Raw genomic sequence first — 27,475 nt, 5'->3', positions numbered from 1 at the left:
AGTTATCAGTCTTAATCCTAAAATTACCCAAGAGAAAAAAGTCATACCAGAAGAGTTTTGCAGACATCACCACAAAAAGTTTTAGAACATTGTTCCCTCCCCAAAAAGAAAACAATACCCATTAGTAGTCACTCCCATTTCTCTCCAATACCAGGCAAACATCATCCACTTTCTGTCTCTATAGATTTGCCTGTTCTGGATATTTTATATAAGTGTACTCTTGAAATACATGGTCTTTGTGACTGGCTTGTTTTATTTACCATAATACTTTCAAAATCCATCCATGTTATACAGACAGAATTTAATATAAATAATATTTTTTGACCTCTGGCATCAGGGCATAGCTGAACAAAAGGCAGCAGAAACTTATGCAGACTTAAAACATCCCTGTCTGACAGCTCTGAAGAGAGCAGTGGTTCTCCCAGCATGGAGTTTGAGCTCTTAGAACAGACAGACTGCCTCCTCAAGTGGGTCCCTGACCCCCGTGTAGCCTGTGAGACACCTCCCAGTAGGGACTGACTGACACCTCATACAGCCAGGTGCCCCTCTGAGACGAAGCTTCCAGAGGAAGGATCAGGCAGCAATATTTGCTGTTCTGCAATATTTGCTGTTCTGCAGCTTCCACTGGTGATACCCAGGCAAATAGGGTCTAGAGTGGACCTCCAGCAAACTCCCAACAGACTGCAGCTGAGGGACCTGACTGTTATAAGGAAAACTAACAAACAGAAAGGAATAGCATCAACATAAACAAAAAGGACATCCACACCAAAACCCCACCTGTAGATCACCATCATCAAAGACCAAAGGTAGATAAAACTACAAAGATGGGGAGAAACCAGAGCAGAAAAGCTGAAAATTCTAAAAACCAGAGCGCCTCTTCTCCAAAGGATCGCAGCTCCTCGCCAGCAATGGAACAAAGCCAGATGGAGAATGACTTTGACAAGTTGACAGAAGTAGGCTTCAGAAGGTTGGTAATAACAGACTTCTCCGAGCTAAAGGAGGATGTTCGAACCCATCGCAAGGAAGCTAAAAACCTTGAAAAAAGATCAGACGAATGGCTAACTAGAATAAACAGTGTAGAGGAGACCTTAAATGACCTGATGGAGCTGAAAACCATGGCGCAACAACTTCGTGACACATGCACATGCTTCAGTAGCCGATTTGATCTGGTGAAGACAGGGTATCAGTGATTGAAGATCAAATTAATGAAGTGAGAAGAGAAGTTTAGAGAAAAAAGAGTAAAAAGAAATGAACAAAGCCTCCAAGAAATACAGGACCATGTGAAAATACCAAATCTACATTTGATTGGTGTACCTGAAAGTGACGGGGAGAATGGAACCAAGCTGGAAAACACTCTTCAGGATATTATCCAGGAGAACTTCCCCAACCTAGCAAGGCAGGCCAACATTCAAATTCAGGAAATACAGAGAACACCACAAAGATGATTCCTTGAGAAGAGCAACCCCAAGACACACAATTGTCAGATTCACCAAGATCGAAATGAAGGAAAAAATGTTAAGGGCAGCCAGAAAGAAAGGTCGGGTTACCCACAAAGGGAAGCCCATCAGCCTAACTGTGGATCTCTCAGCAGAAACTCTACAAGCCAGAAGGGAGTGGGGGCCAATATTCAACATTCTTAAAGAAAAGAATTTTCAACACAGAATTTCATATCCAGCCAAACTAAGCTTCATAAGTGAAGGAGAAATAAAATCCTTTACAGAAAAGCAAATGCTGAGAGATTTTGTCACCACCAGGCCTGCCTTACAAGAGCTCCTGAAGGAAGCACTAAAGATGGAAAGGAACAACCAGTACCAGCCACTGCAAAAACATGCCAAATTGTAAAGACCATCGATGCTAGGAAGAAACTGCATCAACTAATGGGCAAAATAACCAGCTAACATCATAATGATAGGATCAAATTCACACATAACAATATTAACCTTAAATGTAAATGGGCTAAATGCCCCAATTAAAAGACACAGACTGGCAAACTGAATAAAGACGCAAAACCCATCAGTGTGCTGTATTCAGGAGACCCATCTCACATGCAGAGACACACGTAGGCTCAAAATAAAGGGATGGAGAAAGATCTACTAAGCAAGTGGAAAGCAAAAAAAAGGGGTTGCAATCCTAGTCTCTGATAAAACAGACTTTAAACCAACAAAGATCAAAAGAGACAAGGCCATTACATAATGGTAAAGGGATCAATTCAACAAGAAGAGCTAACTATCCTAAATATATATGCACCCAATACACGAGCACTCAGATTCATAAGGCAAGTCCTTAGAGACCTACAAAGAGACTTAGACTCCCACACAATAATAATGGGAGACTTTAACACCCCACTGTCAATGTTAGATCAACAAGACAGAAAGTTAACAAGGATATCCAGGATTTGAACTCAGCCCTGCACCAAGCACACCTAATAGACATCTACAGAACTCTCCACCCCAAATCAACAGAATATATTCTTCTCAGCACCACATCGTACTTATTCCAAAATTGACCACATAGTTGGAAGTAAAGCACTCCTTGGCAAATGTACAAGAACAGACATCACAACAAACTGTCTCTCAGACCACAGTGCAGTCAAATTAGAACTCAGGATTAAGAAACTCACTCAAAACCACAGAACTACATGGAAACTGAACAGCCTGCTCCTGAATGACTACTGGGTACATAACTAAATGAAGGCAGAAATAAAGATGTTCTTCGAAACCAAGGAGAACAAAGACACAATGAACCAGAATCTCTGGGACACATTTAAAGCAGTGTGTAGAGGGAAATTTATAGCACTAATAGCCCACAAGAGAAAACAGGAAAGATCTAAAATTGACACTCTAACATCACAATTAAAAGAACTAGAGAAGCAAGAGCAAACAAGTTCAAAAGCTAGCAGAAGGCAAGAAATAACTGCCTTCAGAGCAGAACTGAAGGAGATAGAGACACAAAAAACCCTTCAAAAAAATGAATGAATTCAGGATCTGGTTTTTTGAAAAGATCAACAAAATTGATAGACCGCTGGCAAGACTAATAAAGAATAAAAGAAGAATCAAATAGATACAATAAAAAATGATAAAGGGGATATCACCACCGATCCCACAGAAATACAAACTACCATCAGAGAATACTATAAACACCTCTAAGCAAATAAACTAGAAAATCTAGAAGAAATGGATAAATGCCCGGACACATACACCCTCCCAAGACTAAACCAGAAAGAAGTTGAATCTCTGACTAGACCAGTAACAGGCTCTGAAATTGAGGCAATGATTAATAGCCTACCAACCAAAAAAAGTCCAGGACCAGACGGATTCACAGCCGAATTCTACCAGAGGTACAAAGAGGAGCTGATACCATTCCTTCTGAAACTATTCCAATCAATAGAAAGAGAGAGAACTCTCCCTAACTCATTTTATGAGGCCAGCATCATCCTGATACCAAAGCCTGGCAGAGACACAACAAAAAAAGAAAATTTTAGACCAATATCCCTGATGAACATCAATGCGAAAAGCCTCAATAAAATACTGGCAGACTGAATTCAGCAGCACATCAAAAAGCTTATCTACCAAGATCAAGTTGGCTTCATCCCTGGGATGCAAGGCTGGTTCAACATATGCAAATCAATAAATGTAATCCATCACGTAAACAGAACCAAAGACAAAAACCACATGATTATCTCAATAGAGGCAGAAAAGGCCTTTGACAAAATTCAACAACCCTTCATGCTAAAAACTCTCAATAAATTAGATATTGATGGAATGTATCTCAAAATAATAAGAGCTGTTTAAGACAAACCCACAGCCAGTATCATACTGAATGGGCAAAAACTGGAAGCATTCTCCTTGAAAACTGGCACAAGATGGGGATGCCCTCTCTCATCACTCCTATTCATCATAGTGTTGGAAGTTCTGGCCAGGGCAGTCAGGCAAGGGAAAGAAATAAAGGGTATTCAGATAGGAAGAGAGGAAGTCAAATTGTCCCTGTTTGCAGATGACATGATTGTACATTTAGAAAACCCCATCGTCTCAGCCCAAAATCTCCTTAAGCTGATAAGCAGCTTCAGCAAAGTCTCAGGATACAAAATCAATGTGCAAAAATCACAAGCATTCTTATACACCAATAACAGATAAACAGAGCCAAATTATGAGTGAACTCCCATTCACAGTTGCTTCAAAGAGAATAAAATACCTAGGAATCCAACCTACAAGGGATGTGAAGGACCTCTTCAAGGAGAACTACAAACCACTGCTCAACAAAATAAAAGAGGACACAAACAAATGGAAGAACATTCCATGCTCATGAATAGGAAGAATCAATATCGTGAAAATGGCCATACTGTGCAAGGTAATTTATAGATTCAATGCTATCCCCATCAAGCTACCAATGACTTTCTTCACAGAATTGGAAAAAACTACTTTAAAGTTCACATGGAACCAAAAAAGAGCCTGCATTGCCAAGCCAATCCTAAGCCAAAAGAGCAAAGCTGGAGGCATCACGCTACCTGACTTCAAACTATACTACAAGGATACAGTAACCAAAACAGCATGGTACTGGTACCAAAACAGAGATATAGACCAATGGAACAGAACACAGCCCTCAGAAATAATACCACTTATCCACAACCATCTGATCTTTGACAAGCCTGACAAAAACAAGCAATGGGGAAAGGATTCCCTATTTAATAAATGGTGCTGGGAAAACTGGCTAGCCATAGGTAGAAAGCTGAAACTGGATCCCTTCCTTACACCTTATACAAAAATTAATTCAAGATGGATTAAAGACTTAAATGTTAGACCTAAAACTATAAAAACCCTAGAAGAAAACCTGGGCAATACCATTCAGGACATAGGCACGGGCAAGGACTTCATGTCTAAAACACCAAAAACAATGGCAATAAAAGCCAAAATTGACCAATGGGATCTAATTAAACTAAAGAGCTTCTGCACAGCAAAAGAAACTACCATCAGCCGGGTGCGGTGGCTCACAACTGTAATCCCAGCACTTTGGGAGGCCGAGGCGGGCAGATCACAAGGTCAGGAGATCAAGACCATCCTGGTTAACATGGTGAAACCCCGTCTCTACTAAAAATACAAAAAATTAGCCAGGTGTGGTGGTGGGTGCCTGTAGTCCCAGCTATTTGGGAGGCTGAGGCAGGAGAATGGCGTGAACCCAGGAGGCGGAGCTTGCAGTGAGCCAAGATTGCGCTACTGCACTCCAGCCTGGGCGAAAGAGCAAGTCTCCATCTCAAAAAAAAAAGAAACTGCCATCAGAGTGAACAGGCAACCTACAGAATGGGAGAAAATTTTTGCAATCTACCTGACAATGGGCTAATATCCAGAATCTACAAAGAACTTAAATGAATTTACAAGAAAAAATCAACCCCATCAAAAAGTGGGCAAAGAATATGAAGAGACACTTCTCAAAAGAAGACATTTATGCAGCCAACAGACACATGAAAAAATGCTCATCATCACTGATCATCAGAGAAATGCAAATCGAAACCACAGTGAGATACCGTCTCATACCAGTTAGAATGGCCATCATTAAAAAGTCAGGAAACAACAGGTGCTGGAGAGGATGTGGAGAAATAGGAACACTTTTACACTGTTGGTGGGAGTGTAAACTAGTTCAACCATTGTGGAAGACAGTGTGGAAATTCCTCAAGGATCTAGAACTAGAAATACCATTTGACCCTGCAATCCCATTACTGGGTATATACCCAAAGGATTATAAATCATGCTACTATAAAGACACATGTACATGTATGTTTATTACGGCACTTCACAATAGCAAAGGCATGGAACCAACCCAAATGTCCAACGATAGACTGGATTAAGAAAATGTGGTACATTTACACCATGGAATACTATGCCGCCATAAAACAGGATGAGTTCATGTCCTTGTAGGGACATGGATGAAGCTGGAAACCATCATTCTGAGCAAACTATCACAAGGACAGAAAACCAAACACCACATGTTCTCACTCATAGGTGGGAATTGAACAATGAGAACACTTGGACACAGAGCAGGGAACATCACACACTGGGGCCTGTCCTGGGATGGGGGTCTGGGGGAGGGATAGCGTTAGGAGAAATGCCTAATGTAAATGACGAGTTAATGGGTGCAGCAAACCAACATGGCACATGTAACCTGCACATTGTGCACATGTACCCTAGAACTTAAAGTATAATAATAAAAAATTTTTAATCCTAAAAAATAAAAAAGAATTGTTTTTTAGAAAGGACTGCATTACTAAGTAGGACTATCACCCTGACCATTCAAGCTCTTTTCTGATAGGCCACGTCTTTATTGGGATGAGGCTATTCAAAGGGAAAACTAAACATTTCTTAACAGGAATATGTTTTTAAATGGTTTGGATTCATTTATTTCTTGTTTACAAGTATTTAATTTGATGCTTATACTCAAGGAACACATTTCTTAAAATTAAGTTTTTAATCGAAGTAGTAACCTGGCTGGGCGCGGTGGCTCACACCTGTAATCCCAGCACTTTGGGAGGCCGAGGCGGGCAGATCACCTGAGGTCAGAAGTTTAAGACCAGCCTGACCAACATGGAGAAACCCGTGTCTACTAAAAATACAAAATTAGCCGGGCGTGGTGGCACATGCCTGTAATCTCAGCTACTCAGGAGGCTGAGGTAGGAGAATCGCTTGAACCCAGGAGACGGAGGTTGCGGTGAGCCAAGATCACGCCATTGCACTCCAGCCTGGGCAACAAGAGCAAACTCTGTCTCTAAAAAAAAGAAATAGTAACCTATCCTGTGGTTACTGGATTAATGCTTCTAATAACAGCAAATGTCTCACTTCATTTTCAAGCACAAATGGTCATTGTGAGAAGCTGTGACAGCTGCCACAATTGTGCTGTTGTCTTCTTTTCCTAACTTCTTTTGAAAACAAGGATCTCATTCGTTTTGAACAGAGAAAATAAATTTGGTTCTGGATTTGACTTAGCTGAAGCCCAGCTCTATTGTAGTATTTTCCTTGAGTTTAGGTGAATTCTAGGGTCAATATTACAAGTTTTGACTTTATCATGTTCTAGAATAAACCTAAATTTTTAGGGATTGTCAAACTAAGAACCAAATGAAATTAAGTACGTTGTATAAATTTTCTCCTCAACAAGATGTGGATGAAATAGATGTTACATCTGAATAGTTCATTTCACTAGGCTATAAAATCAATTATCAGTATAAAATATTTATTTGTTTAGGAGACAGGGTCTCACTGTGTTACCCAGGCTGATCTTGAACTCTTGGCCTCAAGGGATCCTTCCACCTTGGCCTCCAAAAGTGCTGGAATTACAGGCATGAGCCACTGTACCTGGCCTAATACAAATCATTTTTAACCAGATACTAGAGAACTAAAGAGGCAAAAAGGGAACAGTAGGGTATTATGGACAAAGCAGCTGTGAGAATCAGCTACCATACTTATGGCTTGGGGAACCAAGGAAACAGATTGGAATTATTAAAAATTAGGAGTTGGAGGGGTTTGCCTCATGGAGCTGGGATACTGCTAGGCTGTTACTGGTGCCTCAGAGGTCTGAAAAGAGGGCCCGTGGGTCTAGGATCTAGACCTCTAGGAGGGGCAGCCTGCATGGCTATTGCTGATGTTTGATGGAGTGCTGTGAAACTGGTTTTGTAAGCACTGGAAAACTGCAACTGGTATTGACTATTATTTAATGGAGTGAACTACTACCACCAAAGTAAAGAAGCAAACCCTGGGGTGTTTTTGTCAGCAGGAACCTCACTAACAGATACAGGAAGGAGAGTGTCCTTTGCTCTTCCAGTCTTGCAGCTCGTTTCTCCAGTGCCTCCTATTCGCTGAGCCAAACAGGGAGCCAGCTAGCAAAGGAGAAATGTGGTTTGCAGAGTCCTTGCTCAGCATCGTCAAACAGACTCTAGTAGTGTGGGTTTGAAGCTGAGAGACAATATTCTAATAACCAGCACAATATACAATATGTTGGGATGATAAGTAGAATATTGCTTAGTATGAATATGAATGATCTCATTATTCTGCTCAACTTGGTGAGGAACCTAGAAAGTTCTAAAGCACAGTTCTCTCCAATTAATTAAAAAAATGCTTAATTGCATGTAGTTTTAATTAAATATAAAACACGAGTCCGAGCAAAATATAATATTTTGTTGACTCAGACATTAATACTGTTAAGACACTATATTTTTTGTGTGCCAAGAAATAGCCACTTACTGTAATATACCATTAATTTTATGACGCACTCTAATTTCAGAGTTTTGTTGTTGTTGTTGTTGTTGTTCTTGTTTTTTGAGACAAGGTCTGGCTGGCTCTGTTGCCCAGGCTGGAGGGCAGTGGTGCGATCTCCGCTCACTGCAGCCTCTGCCTCCCAGGCTCAAGCCATTCTCCCACCCCAGCCTCCTGAGTAGCTGGGACTACAGGCACTCGCCACCACACCTGGCTTACTTTTGTATCTCGTAGAGACAGGATTTTGCCATATTGCCCAGGCTGGTCTCAGATAATTTCAGAGATTTTTTAATGTGCGAAAAAATGTGTTTTAGAACATGCCATGATGGTATGTTACTTTGTATTTTCTGGTTATTATAACTAATCCTGAATAGCACTAAGAAATTATTCCTTAATAACTATTGCAGTATAGGGACTACAGACTTAGCCTCTGAAGTCACGTTGTGTGCATCTGAATCTTTTCACTTACTGGATTATAAGCTTTGGTTTTTCTGTGACTCAGGTGTTCTCATCTGTTATGTTGGGGCAGTTATTTAAGTCGAAGGTGTGTTGTGAAAGTTAAATGAGTGAGTTCATGTAGTTACGTAGTTACCACAATACAAAGTGTTTTACATGGTGTAGTAACAGTGTATTAAATGTTAGTCATTTTTAGGAGTCAGAATCCTCAAAAAGATAATATGCTGAGGAAATACTGCCCAGGACAGTAATTTCTTGTTTAAAAAAAAAATAAGGTGATCGATTAAAGATCACAGTCTTTTTTTATCTGTGTATCCTCCGTTATGTGCTGCTATACTAAGATTAAGTATATTCAGATTTATCTTCTTTGGGATTGTGTATTGGGAGATGCTAAAGTTATATGTACACTCCAAGATGAAAATAGTAAAATAATTTAGTTAGCTCATTAGCTGGAAAATAACAACTCTTAGGCCATGGAGCATTCTTAGAAGGTTCAAACTTTTGACTCCCTATTTAAGGTCTTAGCCTGAATCCTCGTTCCCCTAGTTCAAAACCTTTACATAAAAATCTCACAGTTCATACCTATGTTTTATGCTAAACACAAGACTTTAATATCATGGGTTTTTTTAAATTTGGGTAATATTCACTGTCAGCATATCATTTTAGCTTTCAGGCTATTTATCAAGTTTTCTAAAATTGGTGTTTCTTATTTTTTTAGGTGGCTTTCTTTCAGATGCAGGCTGGTACAGTGATGCTGAGAAAGTTTTTCTGTCCTGCCTTCAGTTGTGTACTCTGCATGATGAGATGCTTCATTGGTTTCGTGCAGTAGAATGTTGTGTGAGGTAAGTTGGAACCTATCCTGTAATTACATGCTATAATGGTATTTAGTGGCTTTTATAGTTTTAGCTCTTATAAGTATATGCCAACATTTGAGTAAATCTCTGAGATGGTATTTATATGTCATAGTTTCACTAGTCTGGCATCCTCTCATCTCTAAAATGTAGTTAATCTGCTGTAGACAGCTTAGGTTAGATTTGAGTATTATGAACCAGAATGTGTTTCTTTTTTTATTTCTATTTTTTGAAACAGAGTCTCGCTCTGTCACCCAGGCTGGAGTGCAGTGGTGCAATCTTGGCTCACTGCAACCTCCACCTCCTGGGTTCAAGTGATTCTCCTGTCTCAGCCTCCCAAGTAGCTGGGATTACAGGAATGCGCCACCATGCCTGGCTAATTATTTGTATTTTTAGTAGAGATGGGGTTTTGCCATGTTGGTCAGGCTAGTCTTGAACTCCTGACTTCAGGTGATCCACCCGCCTTGGCTTCCCAAAGCTGGGATTACAGGCATGAGCCACCACGCCTGGCCCAGAATGTGTTTCTTACGTATCTTTTTGCTTTGCCATAGAGCTTGTTTGTTTATTCATTCAACAAATATTTATTGAATGCTTATGTACTAGGAACTGTGGTAGACACTGGATGCTAGGAAACTCCAGAAGTGTACTTTTTCTTGATTGTTACTTTTTTTTTTTTTTTTTTTTTTTTTTTTTTTTTGAGACAGAGTCTCGCTCTGTCGCCCGGGCTGGAGTGCAGTGGCGCAATCTCGGCTCACTGCAAGCTCCGCCTCCCGGGTTCACGCTATTCTCCTGCCTCAGCCTCTCCGAGTAGCTGGGACTACAGGCGCCCGCCACCGCGCCCGGCTAATTTTTTGTATTTTTTAGTAGAGACGGGGTTTCACCGTGGTCTCGATCTCCTGACCTCATGATCCACCCGCCTCGGCCTCCCAAAGTGCTGGGATTACAAGCGTGAGCCACCGCGCCCGGCGATTGTTACTTTTGTACCCCCTGCTTTGTTTACATTTCCATAATTGTGCATAACAAGATTAGTGCTTTACTTATGAATAACTTTTCTTTGAGGATACATTTATTACTTTTTTACAGATTTCCTTAAAGTCAAGCAAATCTAGAAGTAACTCTGCTTTATTCTCCTTATTTTTTTCTGCACATGTTACATTTACCTTTAGCTATTTTCATACAGGTTTTCTCTTTGTCCCCCAATTTGATTTGGCATTTCTTAAAAATAATTTTTTATATAAAACTAAAGGAAAATTAAAATAAAGTCAAAAAATTAAACAGCAGAAATTCTTTATCCTAAGTTAACTAAAGTCCAATCAATTTATTGAATTTACAGTCTTCTATTTTTATGGAATTAAGGTTCATATTTCCTAGGTATTTTTTAGATGAGTTAATTGAATCTGAATCCCTTCAAAGCTAGAATATTCTCCTATAAAACCATCGTATTTTTGTTTTGGGTTTTTTTTAAATATATTTTTTACTTTATTTTTATTAGAAATGGTGTTTTGCTGTATCGCCCAGTCTGGTCTCCCAACTCCTGGGCTCAAGGAATCCTCTGCCTGGGCCTCCCAAAGTGCTGGGATTACAGGCATGAGCCACCACACCCAGCCAGATTATTGTTGATTTAAGCTAAAATTGAGTAAAACTCTATTTTTTTTATTTATTTGGTTTTTTTTGGCCAGTTGTATTTCAGTCTTTTGAGGCTGTCATTGACCTTTTTTATACAAGGCTTATCTATGTCAGGCAGACATTCCAATCCTGAAGTTAATTTTGTAATATGCAAACTTAATTATAAATAATATTTTAGAAGGTGATAATTTCCCACATATACTTTAGAAGTGTATGATAAATTATAGGAATATTTGTGTGCAGAAACTGTAAAAGGATTAGTATTTAGCCCTATAATTTATAGTACTCATAAAAATAATCTCTCATTTTTTTTCCCCTCTTCTGCCTATTTTATATTTTTAGGAATAGGAGACTACACTATCCCATATGGGATTTGGGAGGGTAGTTATATATTGCTGTGTACATAAACTGGTTAATTTGGAACAGAAAAGGGATTTTGTGTAATTTTTATCATAGATTATTCACTATAGCAGTCTTGACCAAAGATAAAGCACTTTCTTTTTTGTATGTGCTTTATTTTTTTTATTCACATATTCATATTTATTTCACCCAAATACCTATGTTTCTTCTGATTTTAAGGTTCCTGTATAAATTTGGCTTTAGCCTTACCAAAAGGTTTAGTTTTCTCACAAGACAAGTCAGTCTCCTTCTCTCCTTCCTAGTTTGTCATCTGTAGCAAGTAGCTCACGTCATTATGGTTGCAAGTGTTAATAGGCAGTAAGAAGAGGGGAGGTCAAAAAGTGCATGCCAGCTGACTGTTCTTTTTTAAGTCAGAAAAAAATTGCTTTCCCAGAAGTCTAACCCTATCTCTTGGATTACCTGTCTTTTAAACTGGAAACTGGGACACATTCTACACAACTTCTAATCTGTGTGATAAGTATAGTCTGAGGAGCAAAACATTTTTAATTGTGCATGAATGAACTCATGGGTGTACATTAAGGAAGAAAACATGAGGAATATTGGGTAGATAACTGGCTGGGTGCAGTGGCTCACGCCTATAATCCTAGCACTTTGGGAGGCCAAGATTTGAGGATTGCTTGAGCTTAGGAATTGGAGACCAGCAAGACCTCATTTCTATAAAAATTTTTAAAATAAATTAAAAACAATAGATAATTAACAATTCAGAACTAGCTGTCTTTTTAGCAAGCACATGTGAAACTAGAATATTGTCTGGACCAAGGAACAAAGCCATTTATAATGCCAGCTCACTGCCTGTATACCAAGACCTTATGTCTTCATGAATTTGAAATTTCGAAATAAAATTTGCCTCTATTCAACTAACCTTGCCAAATTCTTGGCCACTACAGGTGTATTTAATATAATTTATTTGTAATAAGTAATTTTTTTCATCTACTTAGTATTATTTGAAAAGATTATTAAAATTTTATGACAGCCTTTTTTTAAGGCAGAGAGAAATTTGGGGTATTAATCGACTATGTGTTTAATTGAATTAGAAAAGAAGTGTTTTGCATAACAGATACTAATCAAATCCTTTGGCCAATCCCAGGGGCTTTGAGCCTGGTGCAAGAATAAAAGTATGTTTTTCAATTTAATGTCACAAAGCCAATTTCTAATATGGGGCTAGCATCAAAACATTATACAACAAAGGTCAGAGAACCTTCCTAGCCTTTCTTAATAGAAAGTAGTTAAAACTGGGACCATTTTTCAGTCCTTTTGTATTCTTTGGAGACTCTGCCTATTTCCATTTATTCATTTTCTATTTAATGGCTTTGTTTTTCTTGCTTATACATGTCTGTGGCCAAACACATCCAGAAAATACAGAAAGCTATGAGGAAGAAAATTGTTGTCTATAACCCTGCTGCTCAGAAATAACCACAGTTACTGAATTGGCTTGTTCTGGGGGGATGACAAACTGAAAATCACACCCGCAACCCCCTTTTCAGTTTTTTCTTTGGAGCTAATCAGTCCATGTGAGCATGGTTTGTTTAAGGTCAAGAATTCTCTAGAACCTCCAGATAAGGGAACAGAGATTGCTTTTGGGCTTGTGAGAGTTGGGCAGAACAAACTTACTTTTTATTTTAAATCCTTTTCTACTGTTTATTATGTTTTTAAACCATTGGTATGTATTCCTTTGGTGGGTTTTTTTTTTCTTTAAATGATAAAAAGAACTTCTTGAACTACTGGATGGTGGGGTGGGGTTGGGGAACATTTGTGTGTGTGTGTGTGTGTGTGTGTGTGTGTAAAGAGTTGAATGTGGATTGAAAGAGAACCCTGGGCAGTTGAATTTCCTGAAATCCAAAGATAAATAGAAATTAGAAGCTAGAAGAAAGTAGCAGCATCTTAGTTACTGAGAGAAAATACTGTACCTCACCAGTTCGAAGGGCAAAAGAAGTAATTTTCAAATACATGAAGACCCAGTATATCTCCATGTACTGTATCTGAGGGAAATAATCGAGGAACTTCTGTAACCAAATATAAGTTCCAGCGAGGCATGGTACCTCATGCCTGTAATCCCAGCACTTTGGGAGGCCAAGGCAGAAGGATTGTTTGAGCCCAGGAGTTTGAGACCTGCCTGGGCAATATAATGAGACTATCATGTTATATGTTATGTTATGTTATGTTATGTCATGTCTGAGTCATGTTTTTTGTTTTTTGTTTTTGTTTTTTTTGAGATGAAGTCTCTCTCTGTTGCCCAGGCTGGAGTGCAGTGGCGCGATCTCGGCTCACTGCAGGCTCCGCCTCCCGGGTTTAAATGATTCTTCTGCCTCAGCCTCCCGAGTAGCTGGGACTACAGGCACCCGCCACCACGCCCGGCTAATTTTTTTGTATTTTTAGTAGAGATGGGGTTTCACCGTGTTAGCCTGGATGGTGTCGATCTCCTGACCTCGTGATCTGCCTGCCCTGGCCCCCTAAAGTGCTGGGATTACAGATGTAAGCCACTGCACCTGGCCTCTATTTTATTTTAAAATAAAAATTTTAAACTTTTTTTTAAGTTCTTAAATTAACAATAACAAATCCCAAGGTAGGGGAAGATGGTATAAAAACAGTGGTAGGTAATGAATATTGTAATATATGTCTCACATGTAAATGGAGTTGGAAGAGAATGAAGAACAATTGAGAATAGGACTTAAATGAGGATTCTTTTCAAACCAGAGATGAAAAGGAAATTTCAGAAGTAACAAAAAACAAAAATTTACCACGTCAAACCTATTACAGGTTTAGTGTTCCTAATCCAAAAATTTGAAATCTGAAACATGATTGGTCCCAAACATTTCAAATAAGGATACTCAACCTGTATTTTGAACAACAAAGTAGTATTTAGGAAAGAAATGTTAACCTGAAATTTCAGTTAGTGTTAATGTTAGGAAGCTTTATAGAGACCACCTAGTGAAATTTTCTTTCTAAAGAAGTAATGAGGCTGGGCACGGTGGCTCAATGCCTGTAATCCCAGCACTTTGATAGGCCAGGGCGGGTGGATCACTTAAGGTCAGGAGTTGAAGAGCAGCCTGGCCAACATGGTGAAACCCTGTCTCTACTAACAATACAAAAAAATTAGCTGGGCGTGGTGGTGGGTGCCTGTGATCCCAGCTACTTCGGGAGGCTGAGGGAGGAGAATCGCTTGAACCTGGGAGGTGGAGGTTGTAGTGAGTCAAGATTGCACCATTGCACTCCAACCTGGGCGACAGCAAAACTCTGTCTCAAAAAAAAAAAAAAGAAATTTAACAGATTTAGAATTATTCTGGAGGTCATGACCTTATAGTTGTAAGAATTGGATAATTTTATTAACTGGCTTTTTAAAGATTACTTTGAAAAGTGATGGAGTAATTCAGTTCTGGAGATCCTGGATATCTGCTTGCCATAGGAGAAATTGAAAAGCCCAGCAGTCCTAATGCTTTGCAGATGGTTACTGGTAGCTTTGGATTAAATTTCTGGTGACATCATACGGAGATTCAGAAGTACTGGTTTTCAAACAAGTGAAAATGTTTTACTCTAAAAAGCTGTCATTCCAAAGAAGGATTTATTTAAAAGATAAAATAAAAACTGTCAGATGACTCAAATAACTATGGTGATGATGAAGCTAAATGTTTAAGGTACATGTGAATAATTTGGATAAAGTTTTGTAAATTGTGAGGAGGAAAAGCAATTTTTGAAAATTTAATTTAGATTTTAAATATATAGGTATAACGAAAGATTTAAATGTTATAAATTTTTATTATTTTTGTTTTTAATAGAAAAGGGACCTCAGTATGTTGCCCAGGCTGGTCTCAAACTCCTGGGCTCAAGTGATCCTCCTGCCTTGGCCTCCCAAAGTACTGGGCTTACGGGCATGACCACCACACCTGGCCTTAAATATAAATTATAAGTGTTTTAATGTTATCACATATATCCCTAAAACTTGATATATATGAGTTGGCAAAAATATTTTTAGATGGAAAATGGAGGTTCATCTTATATTCAGGCTGTTTTTTAATAGACATATAGCCTATTTTTAAAATATACATTTGGGAGAATGGAGGAGTAAAAGTGTTACAAAGTTCTCATCTTAGTGGGTAGAGTAGGAAAGGGCATCATTATTTAGTTTAAACATTATCAGTGCTAGAGATGGGCATTTGATGCCTTGTATAATAGAAAAGTGTAATAGAACTTCCAAACTAGGGTAATGTGAATATGGGTGAGAATGATTTGAAACTTGACCGAGCTAGATATAAGCAAAGAGAATAGAGGAAAAAACTGATTATGATAAGTGAAAAATAAGATGAAAAGGTTAGACCAAATATAATTATCATCACAATACATGTAAATGGGCTCAATTCTCCTACCTAAAGATGGCAGTTACCAAGAGGGTTAAAAAATTAAAACTAGTGCTATATCATAAACAGGAAACACCCCAAAATAATAATACTAACAATAAGGAAGAATTCAGGATAAAAGTCATTAGTTAATACAAAAGGGATATTGATAATAGAATGTATAATTCACAAAAAGGTCATAAACCTATGTGTAGCAAATAAGATAGGAGCCACCTACATAAGCAGTGTACCTTAAAAGTACAAAAACTTTGATAAAAAGATAATCAGTACAATGTTCAGGGCCTCCAGGGTAGGTTAATTCTGAATATATAGAGGTTATTAAGGAACTAGATTCTTTCAATCTGTCTGCTAATTCTTTGTGTACCAGTCATTTCTTTGGCTAGCTCTCCAGTGCTTGTAAGATTGCTTCCATGGTTTGAGGTGTCATGTGCAGATTCCACGTTCTCTAGCAGAAGAAACACTCTCACACTGATGTCCTCCCTGACTTGAAATTAAAACCATACCGGACTAACAGAAAAAGACAGAAGACTCAAATAACTAAAATCAGAAATGGGACTTGAAACATTACTACCAACCTTCCACAAATAAAAAGGATTTAAGGAGAATCCTATGAACAGTTGAATACCAGCGAATTAGATAACATAAATAAAATGGACACATTTTTTAGAAATGGACAATTTACCTAAATGCCCCGAGAAGAAATAGAAAATCTTACGAGACCTATAACAAGTAAATAAATCATATCCATAAACAAAAACCTTCCAACAAAGTCCAGGACTGAAGACTTCACTAGTGAATTCTATCAAACATTTAAAGAATTAGCACTAGTTCTTCTCAAACTCTTCCAGGAAATTGCAGAGGAAGGAACACTTCCTAACTCGTTTTGTTTTGTTTTTGTTTTTGTTTTATTTCCATTTTCATTTTATTTGCTTTATTTTATGAGACAGAGTCTTACTCCTTTGCACAGGCTGGAGTGCAGTGGCACGATCTTGGCTCACTGCAACTTCCACCTCCCAGGTTCAAGTGATTCTCCTGCCTCAGCCTCCCAAGTAGCTGGGATTACAGGCTCCCATCACCACACCTGGCTAATTTTTGTATTTTTAGTAGAGACGGGATTTTGCCATGTTGTCCAGGCTGGTCTCAAACTCCTGACCTCAGGTGACCTGCCCACCTTGGCCTCCCGAAGTTCCAGGATTACAGGTATGAGCCACCGCGCCCAGCCCCTAACTCATTTTAAAAGGCTAATGTTACCCTGATACCAAAGACCAAAAATGATACCACAAAAAAGACAATTTCAGATGAGTATCTCTTATGAGTATGGATGAAAAAATTCTCAACAAAATACTAGGAAATCAAATCTAATAGAATATTAAAAGGATTTTACACTATGACCAAGTGAGATTTATCCCAGGAATGCAAGGGTGGTTCAACATAAGAACATCAGTGTGATACACCATGTTAATAGGATGAAGGGAAAAAAAAAAAAAAACCCAGTTATCTCAGTTGACACAGAAAAGACATTTAGCAAAATCTAACACCTTTTCATGATTAAAAAAAAAAAATTCACAAAGCTAGGAATAGAAAGGAACTTCCTCAATATGATAAAGAGTATTTATGAAAAACTCACAATTAACATCATACTCTATAGTGAAAGACTAGAAGCTTCCCCCACAGGATCAGGAACAAGACATAGTTGCCTGCTTTCAGTAGTGGTATTCAACATTGTACTGGAAGCTTTAGCAGAAGAAATTCGACAAGAAAAATAAAAAGCATCAGTATTGGAAAGGAAGAAGTAAAACTATAGATTTGTTGGACTTAATCAAAATAAAAACTTTTGTAAATCAAAAACATCAAGAAAATAAAAAGACAACCTATGGAATGGGAGAAAATATTTGCAAATCATATGTCAATTAAGGTTCTAGTATCCAGAATATATCAAGAACTACAACTTCAAACAACAAAATTTAAAAATGAGGCCGGGCCCCGTGGCTCACACCTGTAATCCCAGCAGTTGGGAGTTTGAGGCAGAGAGATCATCTGAGGTCAGGAGTTTGAGACCAGTCTGGCCAACATGATAAAACTCTGTCTCTACTGAAAAAAAAAAAAAAAATTAGCCAGGCGTGGTGGTGCACACCTGTAATCCCAGTTACTCAGGAGGCTGAGGCAGGAGAATCGCTTGAACCCAGGAGGCAGAGGTTGCAGTGAGCTGAGATCGTGCCACTGCACTCCAGCCTGGGCAACAGAGCAAGACTCCATCTCAAAAAAAAAAAAAAAACAAATCCAGTCTGGCCAACATGGTGAAACCTGTCTCTACTAAAAATACGAAAATTAGCTGGGCATGGTGGCAGGCACCTGTAATCCCAGCTACTCTGGAGGCTGAGGCAGGAGAATCACTTGAACCCAGGAGGCAGAGGTTGCAGTGAGCCAAGATTGTGCCACTACACTCCAGCCTGGGCAACAAGAGCGAAACTCTGTTAAAAATTTAATGAATTAATTAATTAATAAAATAAAGAGCAGGCTGGGCATGGTGGCTCACATCTGTAATCCCAGCACTTTGAGAGGCTGAGGCAGAAGGATTTCTTGAGCTCAGGAGTTTGAGACCAGCCTGAGCAAAACAGCAAGACCTTGTCTCTATTAAAATAATTCTTTAAAAAATCAGCCAGGTGTGGTGGCACTGGCCTGTAGTCTCAGCTACTTAGGAGGCTGAGGTGGGAGGATGACTTAAGCTCAGGAGATCATGGCTGTAGTGAGCTTGATCACACGACTGCACTCCAGCCTTGGTGACAGAGTGAGACTCTGTCTCATAAAATAAAAAATGGACAAACTACTTGAATAGACATTTTCCCAAGGAAGATACATAAAAGACCAGTAAGCACATGAAAAGATAGTGTCATTCGGCATTAGGGAAATGCAAATCAAACATAATGAGCTACCACTTTATTCCTACCAAGATGGGTACAATTAAAAAAAAAGAAAATAACTGTTGGCAAGGATGAGAAGAAATCAAGTGATTCTGCTGAGAGAGCATTTAAAAAAAAAAAAAGAAATTGGAAACTTTGTGCACTGTTGCTGGGAATGTAAAATGGTACAGCTGCTGTGGAGTACAGTTTGGCAGTTTGTCAAAAAGCTAAACATAGAATTACTGTATGACTCAGCAATTTCACTCCAAGGTATGTGCCTAAAAGCATTGAAAGCAAGGAATCAAAAGATATTTGTGTGCTACTGTTTATAGCAGAATTTTTCACAAGTCAAAAGATAAAAACAATCCAAGGATCCATCAACAAATAAACAGATACACAAACTTTGGCATTTACATATATACACATACAATGATTCAGCCAGTTTTGGTACATGCTACAACATGGATGAACCTTGAAAATTTTATCCTAAGGGAAATAAGTTAGACACAAAAGGACAAATACTGTATGGTTCCACTTACCTGAAATATGTAGAACAGGCAAATTCATAGAGACAGAAAGCAGATTAAAGGTTACTAGGGACTTAGGCGTAAGGCAGAAGGGGAAGCTATTGCTTAATGCTTACAGAATTTTTCTTTGGGATGATGAAAAAGTTTTGAAAGTGGATAGTATCGATGGTTGCATGACATAGTTAATATAATTAATGCCACTGAATTGTATACTTAAAAATAGCTCATATGGCAAAGTTTTATATATATTTCACCATAGTAAAAAAAAATTATTAAACCCATACCGATCTTTATTTTCATTATGCAGCTCTCCCCTTTCAAGCTATCGTTTATTTCCAATTTTTTTTTGTTTGTTTTTGTTTTTTTTGAGATGGAGTCTTGCTCTGTCGCCAGTCTGGAGTGCAGCAGCGCGATCTCGACTCACTGCAATCTCTGCCTCCCGGGTTGAAGCGATTCTCCTGCCTCAGCCTCCCGAGTAGCTGGAACTACAGGCACGCACCACCATGCCCGGCTAATTTTTTTTTTTGTATTTTTAGTAGAGATGGGGTTTCACCTTGTTGGCCAGGAGGATCTCGATCTCCTGACATCGTGATCCGCCCACCTCAGCCTCCCAAAATGCTGGGATAAACTAGTTCTAAGAAAAAGACACTTACCAGAAGGAGAGAAATTCTTTTCCTTTAGGTTCACTTTCATTGTATTTTACTTTTATCATGTCTGGCTGATGAGGCTCTAACTAGTCATGTTCAGTCTTACGGTAAATATATTAGTAAACTAATGACGTACACATTTGTATATTTTTCATTTCAAACAATGAATAGTACAGTCAAATAGTAATTGCTCTTGACAATAGGTGTTGATCAGGTAGACGTAATTTTATGTTATTATGAAAGTAAAATACTGTGTTTACATGGTAGTGCCACATTTTGAGAACCTGCATTTTCCTTAGGCAGAAGGTTGGGATAAAATTAGGCCGTAATAAGTTGGACCACAAGTTCCTTGGATTCAGTATACTGCTTAGTGTCAGCCCAGATGGACACACAGAACCTAAAGAGTCTCCATACGTTTAATTTGCCCTTTTGTTTAAATAGACATTCAGCAGGGACTGGAGAAAATATCAAGCTGTGCCTTTCTGGCGTACAATGTTTATTTTGTTACCTCATCATGTGCCAATTACTAAATAATTTCCACAGATTGTTATTTCGGGAGAATACTTACGGTGAAGGTCTTTGGGAAGGAAATTGTTAGCATTGTGGAAATGAGAAGTAAGCACTGTTCTTTTTATTCTCTAAATTTTCAACCTATGGGTTTCTCGTTTTTTTCTCTTTCAACCATTTGGCTATCAAATCTGTGTTTCAAATACTAATCCTTTTTTTCTCAAGGACTTTTTTTTCTGGACTGTTACAATATCTTCTGCCTTGGTTGCTTTGTTTCCCGTCTTGGCTTTGCTATAGCCACAGTGTAGCCAGAGCATTCTTGATAGAGTTGCGTTGTCCCATATGGTAGCCATTAACCATATGTGATTATTAAGTTTAAATTAATTAAAAGTAAAATGTGCCTCAATCACACTAGGTACATTTCTAATACTCAGTAGCCACTTTGGCTAGTGGCCACCAAATTGAGCAACACAAGTGTAGAACATTTCTAACATCTCAGGAAATTATATTAGATAGTGCATAAGTCAAATTACCTCCCTTACTGTTGCAAACAAAACTCCTTTCCACGGCCGGCAAGGTGCTATAAAATCTTGCTTATCTCTCCCTTCTCATTTCTCTTTACATAATCTTTTATTCACTATAGTCTAGATGAATTGGCCTTCTTTCTGTTCCTTTGACTATGCCAGGATTTCCCCCCATCCCTTCTCAGGGGCTGTTCCTTCTGTTTTGCTGTTCCTTCTGTTTTGAAACATGCTTCTCCACCAGATCTTCACTTGGCTGGCTACAGTGTCATCATTTAGGTGTCAACTTAAATGTTACTACCTCAGGAGAATTCTTCCCTGTCTACCCTAAATACCTCCTTTCAGAATCTTTTGATCATATTACCCTACTTCTTTATCATCTTTATGGCATTTATCCTCATGAAAGTCTTAACGTATTTGTATCTTTGCCCACGCTAATACCCTTCTCACCACTAGAACATAAGCTGCTTATGGTAATAGATTTTGCAGATAATTGTATGGTACGTGTTGGGAGGATACACACCGTCATTGTATAGTAGTCATCACTTTATTGATTAGTCCTGGTTCTTTTGAAGTTAATGTGTTTCCCTGACTATACAAAGGAATGATAGAGATTAAAAGATTGTCTGAATTTTTCTCATTATGGGTTACTAATCTGTTAATATTTGTAGTATAGATAGAAAAAATAAATTTTATGTGTCTGTTGATTTGATGCTCCTGAGGAATACTTAACCTCTCCATCCTTGGTTTTCTTTTAAATAGCTTTTATACCTTTGTTCCTTCTCAGGCTGACCATTTTCAGAAAGTTGTATTGGCTTGATACGTGAACATAATGTTCTAGCTAGCATTTAATAAATAAATGAATGAATAAATAAATAAATATTTGTCCAGTCCTAACACTATTTGCCTATCTTGTACAGTCTATATAGATACACAGTCTGTTGCTATCTAGACCAGTCTGATCTAAAGCATTGTACTATTTTGGCATATCATTAAATAGTCAGCATAGTTGTACAGTTAATTTGTTTAAAGAACTCAGTATTTCCACTATAGAGGATAAAGATTTTAAAAGAAATAGTTGACACTACTGCTATTTTCGGTAAATTTATCTTATTGGAAAAAAATGAACATTATGAAGCATCATGAAATAAGTGGTAGCTGATCAAGTGTTAGACTATACTAAAAATAAGAAAAGAAGATATTTTATGTTGATTTTATTTTCTTCATTATTTTCCAAGTTTCTTATACTGAAGCTATATTACTTGTGGATTTGAAACAAAAAGTAAATGTCATTTTTTTAGATGCAGTACATGCTGAGTACATAAAATATATAAAATATTTAGAGAAGATAAGGAATCAACAATTGATGAGATTAATTATGGGAAGCTTTCAGGAAAGAGCATGTACGTCTTTATGGGCATGAGGTCAACTCCAATTTGGGCCACACACTTTTTTTCAAATGCTGCCTTGTAATTGCATTTAATTACCTTAAGTCATTCAGGTGATTGGTAAGAGGTCATCAGGTCTGCCAAGCTGGAAATATCAAAAATGAAGCAATGTTATTGGTGTTTTATAGGTTGCTTCATGTGCGAAATGGAAACTGCAAATATCATTTGGGTGAAGAAACATTTAAATTAGCTCAGACATATATGGATAAACTATCAAAACATGGCCAGCAAGCAAATAAAGCTGCACTCTATGGAGAACTGTGTGCACTCCTATTTGCAAAAAGTCACTATGATGAGGTAAGTGTTTTAAGGTACATTTCATTGTGACCAATAAGTACCTATAAAAACAGAGGGTAAATCAAATAGTCTTCTCTTATTTTTATTACAGATCTTTTTTACATATTAGGTTTATATAAGGCAGTACACATTTGTAATGGAAAATTCAAAATCAGACAAGCCGAGCACTGTGGCTCATGCCTGTAATCCCAGCACTTTAGGAGGCCAAGGTAGAGGATCACTTGAGCCCAGGAGTTTGGGGCCAGCCTGGGCAACAAAGTGAGACCCTGCCTCTACAGAAAATTAACCGCATGTGTAGCACACACCTGTGGTGGTCACAACTACATGGGAGGCTGAGGCAGGAGGATCCCTTGAGCCCAGTAGGTTGAGGCTGTAGTGAGCCATATTTATACCACTGTACTCCAGCCCGAGTGACAGAGTGAGACCCTGTCTCAAAAAAAATAAAAAATCAGACAAAAGGAGTATTTGTGAGGTGAATTTGAAATATATACATGTATAATTTAGAGCCCTTTCTTTTGTTGTTTTTCTTTTAATTTAACCAAATGTTTGCCTAAATTGTTTGGATGGGCCTCTTGTTGTAGTTTTTGAGACAGGGTCTTGCTTTGTCACCCACACTGGACTCAAACTCCTGGGCTCAAGTGATCTACCTTCCTCAACTTCCCGAAGTGCTGGGATTGCAGGCATGAGCCACCATGCCCAGCCTGACGGTTATTTTCCTTCTACATTTGGGTTTAGGGGTTTATACTGTGCCTTATTCATGTCTTTGCAGCTCTCAGCACATTCGTGAGGAATGTTGAAGTCTTGGATAATTTTGACAGTTCAGTCTTCTAGTGACAAATAAGCTTTTCACTGATACCTACAGAAAAGTACACAAATCTTACAGACATGGTTTGATGAATTAGCACCATGTTTTTGTGTGCTAGGCTAGGCTATGCAGAGGTAATATCAACCCCACAATAGCTTGGAACAATGAAAGTTTCTTTCTGGCTCATAATATATCCCTGTCTTCAGATGGCTATGGATGTTCTTAACATTATATCTACGCTTTGATCAAGACACAGTGTGGTTTTGGGTCTATCTGGAACATATCTATCTAGAACATTACCAGCCTGGGCACAGGGGCAGAAACTTCATGGAGAAGTACTGCTGGCTCTTGGACTTTTCTTCCAGAAGTGGCACATTTCACTTCTCATATTTTAATTGCGGGAAAAAATCACATGGCCACACTTGTCTTTGTTTGTTTGAGACAGCGTCTCACTCCATCACCAAGGCCTGGAGTGTAGTGGCATGATCATGGCTCACTGCAGCCTCCACCTCAGCCCCACCAAGTAACTGGAACTGCAAATGCACATCACCACGCCCAGCTAATTTTTTTGATTTTTGATAGAAACAAAGTCTCACTATGTTGTAACCCAGGCTGGTTTCAAACTTCTGAGCTTGGCGATCCTCCCATCTCAGCCTCCCAAAGTGCTGGGATTACAGGTATGCACCACCACACCCAGCCTAAGATAACTTATTTTGCCTTTTTTATTTCTTCCACTAAGCACCAGGAGAGGAAGGACATTTTTGGTTTTGTTTCCCACTTCATACCTAGATACTAGCACATTGCCTGCCACTTAACCCCTTTACACCTGTTTCCCCTAATAGGACATATCTTATAGGGCTGTTTTGTCAGGTAAATGTGTTAATGCACATAAAATACTTTGGACAGTAGCTGGGACAAAGTAAGCACTCAGCTAAACAGACAATTCAGACATAAAATAACAAATGTTACAGTAGGAGGATGGAATGTATAGGAAAACACAGGAAACCCTGCAAGACAGATGAGTTTAAGGGGTTGGAGGAAGGGGGAATGTATTTTAAGGCAGAGGGAACAGTATGTGCAAAGGCTTCTGGGCAAGAGAGAACATACCTTTGATTTCCAGAAAATATGTCATGTATCCACAAGGTCTGATTCAGACAAGCTGTAGATACTAAGAGTAAAAATAATATAATAGATTTATACTTTGAAGAAAGTTTAGCCTCAGAAAATTCTAACTGTAATATTTTGTGTGTGTTCTTATTTAAATGCTTGTAGAAAAATTTTGCAGTCATCTTGTTAAATATTGTCGACTTGATTTACCACAGTTCTGTCTCTTCTATAAATAATTTTTTTAGGCATACAAATGGTGCATCGAGGCAATGAAAGAAATTACAGCAGGCTTGCCAGTGAAAGTTGTGGTGGATGTCTTAAGACAAGCTTCTAAGGTAAATATAATGTTAAAATTATTAAATGAATTATAGGATTTATCAGGCTTTAAGTTTGTTTTAATTAACCTGTTATTTAACATTTTAGTTATCTGTACACTCCGTAGACATAGGTGTGTTTTATAAGTTTATGTGCTCATTTTTAGAAATCTGGTTTCTAACTAAAACTATCACACATAGATTTTTAGCTAATTTTTCTTTACCAAGAAAACCAGTGAAATAATTCATTTTGATCATTGTTTCAGTGCACTAAAGTACAGATCAAAGTAGTATTTGGGTGCTATTCTGGCTTGAGTTTGTTTTTGTTTTTCTTAAATATTTATAGCAACCAGAATTCCTTATGCCAAAATCCTGTGAACTTTGGTCACTTTTCTGCTAAAGGATAGCCTGGTGTTAAATCTCTTTGTCATAGTATTGCAGTCTCACAGCAAGGCAGCTTGCTATACTTGACCTGCTAGGCAGTCCTTACTTGATTTTTCTCTAGTGTTTTCTTATTCTGTAAATAAATGCATTAAATCTTTTACATTTTTATTTTATTTTAAATAGAGACAGGGTCTCACTATGTTGCCCTGGCTGGTCTCAAACACCTGAACTCAAGCGATCCTCCCACCTGAGCCTCCAAAAGTTCTAGGATTACAGGTCCACCACGGTTGGCCTGCGTTAACTCTTTGAGGACATTTAGTAGTATTTTAAAACTACTGCTTTGGTGCAGTGAGGCCTTAAAGCATTAATGTACTTTTCAGATACATTTTTCTACCCAGAAGTTTTCAGATTTGAATATTTCATTTTGGTTGATTTTATTTATGGAAATTCAACTAGAAAATAGATTCCAAAATTATAGATCTGGAAGAGTCCAATATTTCTCTGAAATTTATTAAATCAGTCATTTTAGAGTAAGTAAACAGCATAAATATTTAAGTTATCAGAGCTAGAACAGGGATATTCTTATGTTTTTAATTAATTGAAATAATTGAATATTAATTTAATATAAAGACAACAATGTTTATGCAAGATTTATATTTCTGCGGTTTTTTTTTTTTTTTTTTTTTTTTTTTTTTTTTTTTTTTTTTTGAGATGGAGTCTCACTGTTGCCCAGGCTGGAGTGCAGTGGTGCAATCTCGGCTCACTGCAGGCTCAGCCCCTCAGGGTTCACGCCATTCTCCTGCCTCAGCCTCCCGAGTAGCTGGGACTACAGGCACCCACCACCTCGCCTGGCTAATTTTTTGTATTTTTAGTAGAGACGGGGTTTCACCGTGTTAGCCAGGATGGTCTCAATCTCCTGACCTCATGATCCGCCCACCTCGGCCTCCCAAAGTGCTGGGATTATAGGCGTGAGCCACCGTGCCCGGCGCAAGATTTATATTTCTATATGCAAATTATATTTAGAGTTTTAAAAAAATGCCTAGCTATAATCATGGATCAAAATATTTTAAGAAATAACTGAGAGCTATGCACAGTGGCACATGCCTGTAGCCAAGAGTTCAAGTCCAGCCTGGGCAACATAAAACCTTGTCTCTTAAGAAAAGAATTAATAGGAAAACTTGAAATTCTATGCATTTAAAAATTATTAAATGAAAGTAACAAAAGATTGTTGTAAGCCACTCCAGGACTGGGATATAAGGACCTTAGAAAATGCTGTGGTAAATTCTGCCCCCATTGTTTTATTTTAATAATAGGGGAAAATGGGGGTATACCAGCTTTGTAAGGTAACTTTGTTATGACAGATTTGTACTAGGACTGACTGTCAAAATTTTAAACTTTATAATTTTCCCAGCTTATATACAGATCTGTTTATAATAGAATTTTTAAGTACTTGGAAGGAAAGAAATTACAAATAGAACCTTTGTATTTATGTTTGGAGGGGTTTTTTTCTTATTAACTATTATAGCCAGAGTATATAAACTACATGTATTTTAGCACACTGATGAACTATTTGAGAGTTAACCATTTTTCACTTTATCTTTAGGCTTGTGTAGTAAAACGTGAATTTAAGAAGGCAGAACAGTTAATTAAACATGCAGTGTATTTGGCACGGTAGGTGATTATTATTAAAAATATCCTTTTAAATTGTCTCTATACTTTATATCCTAATAATTTTGTGTCTTTTTATAGGGATCATTTTGGATCCAAACACCCAAAATATTCTGATACACTGCTAGATTATGGGTTCTACTTACTCAATGTAGATAATATCTGTCAGTCTGTTGCAATTTATCAGGTATGTTAATGGTTACCCTTTTTTTCTTTCAACCTATATTGACTTGCTGACCTGTATTTGTTTGTGGTGTAAAACCACTCTCTAAAAATGACTTTTTGACAACTACCCCGCCCACCAATATAGGTTGCATACTTATTTTATTAAGTATTACCTAGAAGGTGTGAAAGTTAATGCTTTGGGAATTAAAGAGAATCATTCAGGAGTTGTTGGGTTGTGAGCTCATA

General features: G+C 38.0%; 1 protein-coding gene across 1 annotated transcript in view; it reads left to right on the top strand.

Annotated features, from left to right (window-relative positions):
• Window positions 1–27,475, top strand: part of APPBP2 (amyloid beta precursor protein binding protein 2) — an 84,380-nt gene that overhangs the window by 40,274 nt on the left and 16,631 nt on the right. The window contains exons 4-8 of the mRNA XM_055257593.2: window positions 9,409–9,532; window positions 22,618–22,786; window positions 24,944–25,033; window positions 27,000–27,067; window positions 27,146–27,251. Of these exons, the coding sequence (XP_055113568.2) occupies window positions 9,409–9,532; window positions 22,618–22,786; window positions 24,944–25,033; window positions 27,000–27,067; window positions 27,146–27,251 (557 nt within the window). The remainder of the gene's footprint in view (window positions 1–9,408; window positions 9,533–22,617; window positions 22,787–24,943; window positions 25,034–26,999; window positions 27,068–27,145; window positions 27,252–27,475) is intronic.

This window comes from Symphalangus syndactylus, chromosome 20 (genome assembly GCF_028878055.3).
Source record: "Symphalangus syndactylus isolate Jambi chromosome 20, NHGRI_mSymSyn1-v2.1_pri, whole genome shotgun sequence".
In the NCBI taxonomy this organism is placed as follows: Eukaryota; Metazoa; Chordata; class Mammalia; order Primates; family Hylobatidae; genus Symphalangus; species Symphalangus syndactylus.
This window is presented reverse-complemented; position numbering and strand designations above follow the sequence as displayed.